The sequence below is a fragment of the Echinops telfairi genome, unplaced genomic scaffold (assembly GCF_000313985.2).
Source record: "Echinops telfairi isolate 266 unplaced genomic scaffold, ASM31398v2 ScPeMD7_70;HRSCAF=299, whole genome shotgun sequence".
Classification (NCBI taxonomy): domain Eukaryota; kingdom Metazoa; phylum Chordata; class Mammalia; order Afrosoricida; family Tenrecidae; genus Echinops; species Echinops telfairi.
Window position 1 is genome coordinate 65,059,994 of NW_022103968.1, and position 11,316 is coordinate 65,071,309.

At 40.0% G+C, this 11,316-nt stretch overlaps 2 protein-coding genes across 2 annotated transcripts in view; one reads left to right on the forward strand and one right to left on the reverse strand.

The window, feature by feature from the left end:
• MCU (mitochondrial calcium uniporter) overlaps positions 1-11,316 on the forward strand; it is a 173,180-nt gene that overhangs the window by 115,650 nt on the left and 46,214 nt on the right. Inside the window, exon 3 of the mRNA XM_045291693.1 lies at positions 3,371-3,440. Within this exon, the coding sequence (XP_045147628.1) occupies positions 3,371-3,440 (70 nt within the window). The remainder of the gene's footprint in view (positions 1-3,370; positions 3,441-11,316) is intronic.
• On the reverse strand, positions 3,819-4,118 carry LOC115869973 (40S ribosomal protein S23-like). The gene has a single exon (XM_045291333.1). The coding sequence runs from the start codon at positions 4,116-4,118 to the stop codon at positions 3,819-3,821; it is 300 nt and encodes a 99-aa protein (XP_045147268.1).

Here is an 11,316-nt window from a genome sequence, read left to right on the forward strand (position 1 = left end):
ACAAGAAAGAAAAGCTTGTAGTTAGTTCAAGGATCGTTGGCCTTTAGGAGTGTTTTCCAGTCCAGTCTGTTGGGGCACCACGCCCTGGCCCCAAAGTCTGCCTTCATCCTTCCCTGGGGACCTTGCTGCTCCCTTCCCTTGCTGTTCCGCTGCACTCCCCCAGTGCTTTGCCTCAGTGTGGCGGGATCAAATCGTGTGCAATTCCCACACTGTGTCTCTGGTGCTGTCCCCAGCAGAGCCATGGGTCAGTGAGGGGCATCATGTCTCATAGTGGGGCTGGCCATGTGGTCCCCTCTGTGGACTGGCTGCTCTAATTGGGGTCATCTTCCTCAAGGCCTGGTGGGCCAGGATGTGTCCAGTCTCTCCTCCTCCCCAATCATCTGCTCCTGTGTGCTCCAGTCAGATATGTCCCTCTCCTGGAGCTGCGGATTCAGGCTGTCCTTTGAAATAAATTCTTCTGGGGGGAGGGGCAGATTTCTTTTCTTCTTGTCTTTATAGGCATTGTATATGTTGATGGCGTTGACAGGTACTTAGCTCCAAATTGTAATGTTTATTTGGAAGCTGTATTGCCTGTCTTGTTCATTTGAAAGCTGTATTGCCAATATACATTTTGTTTGTTTTTTCAAGACTAGAATGGGCCAAAAACAAAAAACAAACCCGTTGCTACCTAGTGGATTGTGACTTACGTATGATTTCTCCGATGATTTATGTGCATTCTGAATATTAACTTTCTTAGCCTTTCTCTTGCTTTCTGATTATTAAATTTAAATAGATGAATTATAGATACCATTGCCTGAATATTTTGATGACATTTTTGTTTTAACATCTTGACATATTTTTAGCAATTATTTTATTAATTGAAAGTCTACTATTTTCTTGAGACACCTTAAAAATGCAGTTTAAACAATCACACGTACTCAACCTAAGAGAGTCATACAACACAGCTTAGAATAGCATTGTTCATCTGATCTTCACCACCTACATTTCCTGCTTATTTTTTTGTTTCAAGACAACAAGAAAAACAGAATAATTTTGTTTTGTTTTTTAATCATTTTATTGGGGGCTCGTACAGCTCTTATCACAATCCATACATCCATCCATGTGTCAAGCACATTTGTATTTGTTACCATCATCATTTTAAAAACATTTTCTTTCTACTTGATCCCTTGGCTTACTTTTTCCCCTCCTTCTCCTCCCCTCCTTCCCTCCCTCATGAACCCTTAATAATTTATAAGTTGTTTTTTTTTTTTCATGCCTTACACTGACCTATGTCTCCCTTCACCCACATTTCTGTTGTCCATCCCCCTGGAAGGATGTTATAAGTAGATCATTGTGATCAGTTTCCCCTTTCTCCCCCCCACCTTCCCCTTACACTCCTGGAATAATTTTGTTTTCATTGGCCTTGTTAGACTATAAATTTCTAGAGATTAAAAAAGGAAAAAGACCTATATATTTGTTTGGTAACACTTAAGAAATAAAATTTTGTTTTGTTTCCAGTGTAATTAAAGACGTCATCTGGGAGGGTCTAGGAAAGGTGAATTATCTCTAATAATTTCAGTGTTCTTCAGAAAATATCAACAAGCCTTTTATACATTAACTCAGAGATAGAGGTCATCAGTGACAATATCAAGACATGTTAAATGTGCCACCATCAGCTGTAAATTAGGCCACACGTAATGCTAAGAGATTTATTTACATTTTTATAAGTATCACCCTCATATTGCTGCATACACTTTTAAGTGGAAGGAGATGAGTTTAATGATACTTACGTGAAGCATACGTCTGCTGTGAGCCATAGCTGTCTCTGTTAAAAGATGTATTACTGTAGAGTCCTACGTGCCTTGGCTTGGAGTAGATATACAGTCTGAGGCCAGCATATTGGTTTTCCGTTGTTTCAAACCTTCCTTTCTTCCTCCTTCATTGTTACTTTGTGGAGTTTGGAAAGTAGAAGGTATGATGGAATGAATCAAGCACTTGACAAATCAGAACCAAATTCAGTATTCTTTCTAAAACTTAGTTTTGTTATGAAAACCTGAACACCAAACCTAGATCCATAGTGACTTTACTCTTTGAAGAGATGGCAAAAGCAGATGTGATGTGAGTGATTTTTTTCTAATACTCAGAAAGTAATGATTGAGGACTTGAGGAATGAAGTTGCCTGTCCAAAGTTAAAAAAAAGAGAATAAAAAAATAAGCTAACTGATCTACTAAAAGAATGTATGATACAGCTAGGAAGGAAATGGACCGAAACTAAAAGGAAGAAGACGACGCAAGAGAGTTCAGAACTGATAATGCTTAAAACCAATATTAAATGTGTTTTTTTTAAGTTGAAAAAACAATTTGTGTAATTCTAATTTTGTGAGTACACACTTTCCTCACTGACATAGGCTGAGTCATTATATAAAATCTGTCTTATGTGAAAAGGGAGGGTGATCACCTCAGGTCACAAAGTGGAGATGTTTGCATCGTTACATAACGGTCAGACCACTGAGATCAGTAGCCCAGTCAAGCTGACCCATAACCTGAACCATCACAGCCACCATTTACTTTCAACTCATATCTAAGTGTTTGATACGTCCAGATGTGCAATCGTTGGGTCATAGTTTTTGTTGGATCCCTGCAGCTGCCGTAGTGGGCTGCATGTTGGCCTGCTAACCACAAAACCCCCAGTTGTAACTCCCCAAAGCCTTCTGCTCCCGTCGAGATTTACAGTCTCAACAATCCAAAAGATACTGAGTTCTACCTGCCTTGTGGGGTCACAGTGAGTTTGGTTTTGTTATTGTCGTGAAGTGTGTAAAGTCAGGTAATGAGACAACTGATAGTGAGTTAGTGTATTCCATTCGTGTGTGTGCATAAATGTGTTTGTATGTCATTTTTTAGTGATTTACTCTTGTCATCGTTGAGAATGTGCATGGTGAAAGCACACACCAGTTTGACAGTTTCTACATGTACCATTCAGCGACATATTACCACCTTCTTCAAGTTGTGTGATCTCTCTCACCCTCCTTCTCTGAGTTGTTTGTGTATGATAATGAAAGACTCCAAAATGTTCTCTGCTTTATCTTTAAACGAGAGCAGCTTTCAGGCTTGATGTCTTTGATCTGTACTTTCAAACGTTTCTATGAAGAATATGAGCTCTAACATAAGAACAATTGTAAGGATGGTGCCCGGCCCGGCAGCCTGTGTTTGTTCTGTTGAACACACAGTCACTATGAGTCAGCACGGATTCACGGGCACCTAACAACAGCGTAAAGAATGGACATTACTGAAGGAATCCGAAAACTATTGTGTTTTATATGCACATACATGTGTGGCTAACATTTGCTACTCTGTTCTTTGAAGAGTAAATGTTTCTTCTTTATTTTTCTAGGTGCCCCAGAGGCTTTCTTCCTGGCAGAATTTGGGAGTTGTTTATTGTAGTACTGCTGCGCCCTCTGATGGTGAGTTTTGGCAAACCCATTTTTTTATGTGGTTTTGCTGATGTTCTTTTCTGTAGCACAATATTTCCAATTCCCAAACTGACATATAGATTTATAGGCAATATCCTTTTACTAAAGGAAGGCTTAGAAGTCAGAGAAGAGGGCCAAAGAAGAGAAGAAAATTTTGGAAAAGGATTACTTAATACATTAGTGAATTTAGAGAAGCCAGGATGAAAAACTAATAGACCCTTTACATATTAATTTAAATATTCATCATGGAATATTACTCTGGAGTCTTTTTTTCTTTTTCCTGTCAATGAAAATTACATGTTCACCATCAAAACTTTTGATGTTGGCCTTTCTTCTTGCCTTTGTATAAGGCCAAAAGTGACACACTGGCTACTTTAACAACTTAAAACGGACTCCAGAAATGTCACCTGCTGAATGACCTTGGCGGCCAAATCCAGCCACCAGAACTTCCTCGTTTTCCTCAACAAAATTACAACAACCATCGTTGAGCACGAAGGCTGTGATTTTCTTGCCATTCTTGATCAGCTGAACACACTTCCTAATGGTGGGATTTGGCTGTCTGGCTTCCGCTCCCACTTTTTCCAGCACAATTCCCTTCACATGGGAAACAACGTCAAAGAGGCTGGTTTTCAGAGCTGTGCCTAACTGGGCTTTTTCTTCTGGTCCCATTGGTGGCTACAGAGCTTCCTAGCAGTAGGAAGACCTCGGCACGAGCCCACCTTGGTGATGCTATGACCCCCAGCAAAAGAGCTCTCTGGTTTTTCCTTTATGTTTCAGAACTGTGGACATAGTTACGATCACAGAAGCACCATGTGTGCTATTTCCTAACCAGTGGGTCTTATCAATGAGCAAGCTGGAGTTTCTGTTAAAACAAAAGCAAAGAAAGAGCTTTATTAAAAACATAGAATGGATATGTATCACGCAGCAGTTAGAGGGAATTCACTAAAGCATTCCAGTGAAAGGTTTTTGCTTTCTCCCACAAGATTTAAGTACAGAAAATTCAGGAACTTACAAAGAAAGATTTTGATTGACATTTGTAAAAATCATGCTTTAACAGTCTACTCAAGCATCATGTTTACCTGTGCTTCATTCTATGTGCCAAGACATTCAACTGTGTGGCTCATAACAAACTGGGTATCCTTCAGAAGAAAGAGTATTCCAGAACACTTCATTGTGCTCATGCTGAACCTGGATACAGATCAAGAAGCAGTTGTTGAACAGAACAAGGGAATGCCATGTGGTGTAGAATCAGGAAAGGTGTGTGTCAGGGTTTCACCATACGTATTCAATTTGTACGTTGAACAAATCATCAGAAAAACTGGATTACATGACGAAGAATGCGGCATCAGGATTGGAGGAAGGCTAAATAACACCTGCAATATGCTGATTGCACAATTTGTTAGCTAAAAGTGAGGAGGACTTAAAGCACCTGCTGATGAAGATCGAAGACTGCTGCCTGTAGTGTGGATTACAACTCAATATAAAGAAAACAACATTTCTCACAACTAGACCAATAGGTAACATCATGATAAATGGAAGAAAGATCGAAGTTGTCAAAGATTTCATCTTGCTTGGATCCACAATCAGTGCTCATGAAAGCAGCAGTCAAGAGAGCAAACGACACATTTCATTGGGTAAATCTTCTGCACAAGACCTCTTTAAAGTGTTCAAAGCAAGGATGTTACTTTGAGGACTAAAGTACACCAGAGCCAAGCCATTTTTCAGTTGCCTGAACTGGTATTTTCGTTTGCCTCATATGCATGTGAAAGTTGGATATTGAATGAGAAAAACCTGAGAAAAATGTATGCATTTGAACTATAGTGTTGGCAAAGAATATTGAAAGAACCATGGACCGCCAAAAGAACAAACAGATCTGTCTTGGAAGAAGTACAGCCAGAATGCCCCATAGAGGCAAGGATGCTGAGACTTTGTCAGGAGGGACCAGTCTGTAGAGAAGGACATCATTCATGCCTGGTGGGGAGTGGGAGGACAACTCAAAAAAAACCTTTCACTACCATCAAGTCAGTACTGACTCATAGCGACCCTATAGAACAGGGTAGAACTGTCCCTGTAAGTTTCCGAGTTTCCAAGACTGTACCTGTTTACCAGGTCGAATGTCCCATTTTTCTCCCTCGGAACTACTGGTAGGTTCTAATTGCTGACCTTGTGGAGGGGCAGCCAAAAAGAGGAAGGTATTGGATGAGGTGGATTGACACAGTGGCTGCAACCATGGGCTCAATTATAAGAACAATTGTGAGGCTGGTGCAGGATCGTGGTGGTGTTTTGTTGTGCAGACAGAGGTCACTGTGAGTCAGAAGCAACAGCACGTAACAACAGTAAGTCAATCATCTTGTTACTCTATGGGCATATGGGGCCCAGCTTGCGGAAATACTTTTGGGGAGCATACTGTAAGATGGGGAAGCTGCAGGCTTCCAGAAGCATTCTGGCTAGCTGACTTTTAAGAATCATCTTAGAATGAGCAACAGCAATGAAGTCTGACCTAAATCCCAAGGAGAAATGTCTCCTTATGACAAGCACCAAGATTTTCAGGGCTGCTTCACAGTTTTTACACTGTTTTGTGGCCAAACACACCAGCTTCTCAATGGCATCAGAGCTGAGAGGAGCAATTCAAAGCCTGGGCTCTCCTGCGCCCGCTTGTCTTCGTTGTCCCTTCAGCGAGGGCTGCAGTATTCTCGTGTGATGCAGGAAGGGGTCTCAGCGGATCTTTGGGAAGCACTGGCACCCTTTTGTAAATATTCCTGATGCTACAAATTGGCAGCAGGAGCCAAGTTTGGCTGTTTTTCCAAGAGGAGTACATTTGCTCAGGGATCTCCTAGTCGTCTCTCTTATCTTACCTCTTACAGTTTCACTTTGGGTTAGTTGGTGTAGGATTGACTGTTAAGTATATTTCTAGTTGGTAGAATTCTCAAGTTTAGGCTTTTGGACATTAATTCATAGACAGAGCAAAAACCACTGAAGAAACTCAAAAATTAAGCATGAAAACCCTAGGGTCCCCTGTATTAAATCAGTATAGATACTTGAAATGTTATCTAACTCTTCCTCCTCCCCCAAATGCCTCAGTTATTTGAATATATAGAAAATCTAGTCATATTTCTCGTCCTCTACATGTGGAAGAGATATTTAATGTAGTTATTCACTGACAGTTTGGAAGATTAAAAGGGAAAATAGACTCAAATCAAACAAGGAAAATGTTAACTGAATTTTTTTCCTGATATCTAGAGACATACAGAACGAATTAAGGGACATCAATTAGGATATAAATGAAAAACTAAAAGCAGCACTTAGCATTTTGTTGGGGTGAAAGGGCAAGTAGATGTGTTACGCCAATCAAGGTTCATTAGGTACTGAGATACCAGTACTTCCCACATGATCATAATGCTACCTGTCCATGCTGCCTACTCCATTTATCCCTTAAACCCAACTAAACCCACTGCCATCGGGTAATGCCTCTATATCAGGTTTCCAAGGCTATAAATCTTTACAAGAGCAGATGGGCTACCTCATCTTTCTCCTGAGTAGTGGCTGGGTTTGAACTGCCAATCTAGGTGGGTCACATTCTTAACCTTGACACGATCTTGGTTCATTAAAGCAGCCAAATGGGTACTATCCATATCTATATCAGCACTACTTCCCAGGTCCCGTTATCTTCCTGCACTGAAATTGCTGGGTCATTTTAAGAAAGAGAACATTTTTGTTAATGAGAAAGTACTATTTATAGTGTTGAATCTTCTCTCAGCTTTTGTGTCTCATTCAAAAAAAAAGTCTAGCCTTTTAATATTATCTAAAATTGTTACATATTTAGTTTCTATGTATATCAATTTATGTTTAATAAACTATTCAGTATAACAAGTGGTGTTAACAACAGTAGTTGTTTTGGCAATGGCATTTAACATAAATTAACAAATTCATATTAGAATTTAGATTATTAATTTTACTATTTAATACAGATGCTATTATTCTGCATACCAGTCTGTGTGGAAGTATTTCACCACTTTCACTATGTATGTTAACAATTGAATAGAAGTATTTCACCACTTTAACAATTATACTGACTTACTGTTATCCAAGACATAAATGCTGCTGGGTTGTCCCTTTGTTACATGAGTGATTAAGGGAATTTCTTTTTTTCTAAGCTAAAAGTACATTATCTTGAAAAAATAAAAAAGTCTCGTAATATGTCTGCACATAAACTCACTATCAAGTCAATACCAGCTCATAGAAAGAGTTCAGGTGATGCTCAGCTGCTAAGCGAGAGGTCAACAGTTTTAACTCATTAGCCACTCCATGTGAGAAGCATATGGTAGTCTACTTCCATAAAAATGTATAAACTGGGAAACCCTATGGGGCAGTTCTGTTCCATCCTAGAGGGTTGCTATGGGTTGCAATCAACTGAATGGCAGTGGATTTTTCGTCTTTACGGAAGCAGACTGCCATGCTTACCCACTGTACTACCAGGATTCTTCAGTGTCCTTACTACTCCTAAATTCTACAACAGTCTTTAAATTTTATACTTCTAAATTTATTCTACCGTAAGTCAAGGTAGCGTGTGAGAAAAGGCTACTTAATGCACAGGTGCATCAATAAATAGGTTAGCAACCAGTGACAAACATTTACTGTTTTGTGGCGAATGCTAGGTTGTTTTCTAATTCAAGTAAGAACATGATCCTTTTTGTTTGCTTGCTTGTCAGTTGCCAGCAAATTGATTCTGACATATGATGACCCCATGTGTGTCAGAGTAGAGCTATGCTCTATAGAGTTCTTAACGATTGGTATTAAAAGTACTAATATGATTGTATTAGCTACATGTATTTTATAAAGGAGCCCTGCTGGTGCTGTTGGGTAAGCATTGGACTGCTAGCCACAATGTCAGTGGTTCAAAACTCACCAGCTGCTCCACAGGAGAAAAATGAGGTCGTCTCGTATAAAGATTTACAGCCTTCGAAACTCTGTGAGACAGAATCGACTCAGTGGTATGGTTGGTTGTACATACCTACTATGAATAACCAGCATACACTGCTCTAAGTAATTTCTTATTGTGATTACTGATGTGAAATAAAGAGCCATAAATATCTAGCCTCCTTACTGAAGCAGTCTTAATTTTAGTTGCTATTCGCTGCCATCAAGTTCCAACTCATAGCAGCTTCATGTCTAATGGGTTCATAATTTTGATGGGGGGTGGATGGGAGTATCACATATACTTTTGAGATCTAGTGAAAGATCTAGACTCATAGAAAAATTCGTATATGCACCTAGAAAAGTTTACATGACAATTCAATAGTGATTATCCAAAGGAAATAAAAACCAAACACTACCATGGTGTCAACTCGTGACTCACAGAAACCCTTTGTGGAGTTTCCGGACTCTGAGAGGAGGAGTAAGTTGGCCTCATCTTTCACCTGCGGAGTGGCCGATGGGTCTGAAGCACTTGACCTTGCTGTTAGTGGCTCAACACTTAATCAACAGTGCCGCCAGGGCTCCTTCTAGCTGCCATAGACTCCCTCAGACTAACCCGTGGAATCCCTTTGGATACATTTCACCCAATGCACATATCCATATCCACCCCATATTTCCTTGCATGAGAAACATTATGCATAGAGATTAAGGGCGGACCTAAGATTGCATCCCATTCCTATCACTTAACAGCCTTATAAACCTAGGCAAAATAATTAAGTTCTCAACATTTTATTTTCCTCATCTCCAAAATAGGGATAAGTTATTACTTTCAAGAGAAAAATATATTTACCCTGTAGAAATAGTACTTACCCACTAGAAGCTTGTACAATTCTACAAATAGTATTGCATTGGTATTTTAGATCCATAATCTAAAACAGGTGGCCTTGAATACTTCATTTTCATTTTTCTGTGCTCCACATACTTGTAGTAGTTATATAATCATTTGTCAATTTGTGAGGATTAAATGTAAAGGGGTGGAGTCTAGCCTGTCAATCAGGTAATAGCCAATGAAGCCTCTGTGGGCATGGCCTTCTCCTGAGGATTCTGGGAACCCTGGTATTCCTCCTGGGAGGCAGGAGACACTCTCTCTCTCTCTCTCTCTGCTCCCTCCCTGGAAAACATTGCAGCTGACAAGACACATGGAACTACGCTAGTGCCCTGAGCTGGAGGAGCCACATGAGACCCCTGTCAGTGCTGAGATGCTTACGATGCCACTGGACCCACAAGACTTCCCACCCACCGGCCTGCGATCTTCCTGCATTTGGCATCATTGCATGTTGAGATAGTTTATTGTGCCAGCCTGGCCGATAATCACAAGTGGGATTAACTGAAGGGCAGAGAGATAAATGGCTTGGTGAGCCTCGTCTTTCTTGTCTCTCGCTCTTTGATCATCGGACCAATGTGCGGCTGCCTTGCTTGTTCTGTGCCACAATTTAAAGGCTACACTACCTGTGGGATGCCTAGCCTGTGGACTGTGTCGCTGTAAGTTGAGGTCCCTTTAAGACATCTTTGGAGCTGGGGACTGGCAGTTGGTGACCTGGCTGGCAGTTGGTGACCTGCCTTCTGATTGGCTGCTTTGCCGACATAGCCTAGCTCACTCTATAAATAGAGGAAGATCTGGCAGCAGAGTAGACTTGAAGGACTGCTAGTCTCTCACAACTCTCTCTCACGGGAGTGAGTTGTATTGAGCCATTTGTAGTGCTTTATAATTTAACTGTTTATTTCTTGTATTATATATTTATCTGTATATGATTCAACAGCTCATTTCTTGTTATATATCTAATTATCTTTATAAATAAATATATTAAATTATCAGCAATTTGGTTTTATCTCTCTAGAGAACCCTGTCTAACACACATGTGTTTTGTGAATCTGAAGAGGACTTTATAGAATGGTATTGGACAGATGGGCTATCAGACTTATGGACTTGACCTGGGCTGGGATGTTTTCTCAATATTCAATTGCTCTTGTATATAAAGCTCTTTCCTATACGCATATGAGTGCCCATGAATTTGTTTCTCTAGTCTACCCTGGCTAACACAATACTCAACTGTAAAATGATTGGCAGTGAAAATTGTATGCTTGTGATTTATACCTACTTAAAATCTTCAAAGCCTTTGGGAGTTTTCCTTCAGGTTAATGATAGTTACAGATGGGAGAGTCTATTCTGTTATAGACAGAGGGATTGTGTAATATATCATCCAATCCAGGACATTATGGAGAGCGAAAGGGAGTACTTTTTTAAACTGTCAGAGGGGCGGGAATGTTAATGTGCTTAACTGCCAACCTGTAAGATTGAGGAGTCCACCCATTGATGACCTGGGAAGGAAAGCCCAGAGCTCCATTTTCAAAACCTCAGACATTGGAAATTCTATGACACAGTTCTACTCTGACACACATGGGGGTTTGCCATGAGTCATAATGATGAATGGCAACTGCTTAAAGCTATCATCTCACTAAAGTTTTTTATTTAAAAAGTAAAGAAATAAATTTGAAATTTGGAGGTGTATGTCTGGCTCCCAGAACCAGTCATAGCTATGAATTTATATATAATCTCTACTTAGCACATACTGTTATTTGTTTACTTATTTATTAAATACTTTTATTGAGGGGTCTTACAGCTATTATCACAATGCATACATTCATCCATTGTGTCAAGCACATTTGTACATATGTTGCCATCATCATTCTCAAAGCATTTTCTTTCTACTTGAGCCCTTGATATCAGCTCCTCATTTTTCCCCTCCGTCATGAACCCTTGATAAATTATAGATTATTATTTTCATATCTTACATTGTCCTCTGTCTACCTTCACCCACTTTTCTGTTGTCCGTCCCCCCGGTAGGAGGGGCAATCAAAATATATAGTGTCTTGGGTCTTAAAGACTTGAAGA

Excerpts from the sequence above, each read along its gene's own strand:
- LOC115869973 (XM_045291333.1), bottom strand. The coding sequence starts at position 4,118 with ATGGGACCAGAAGAAAAAGCCCAGTTAGGCACAGCTCTGAAAACCAGC.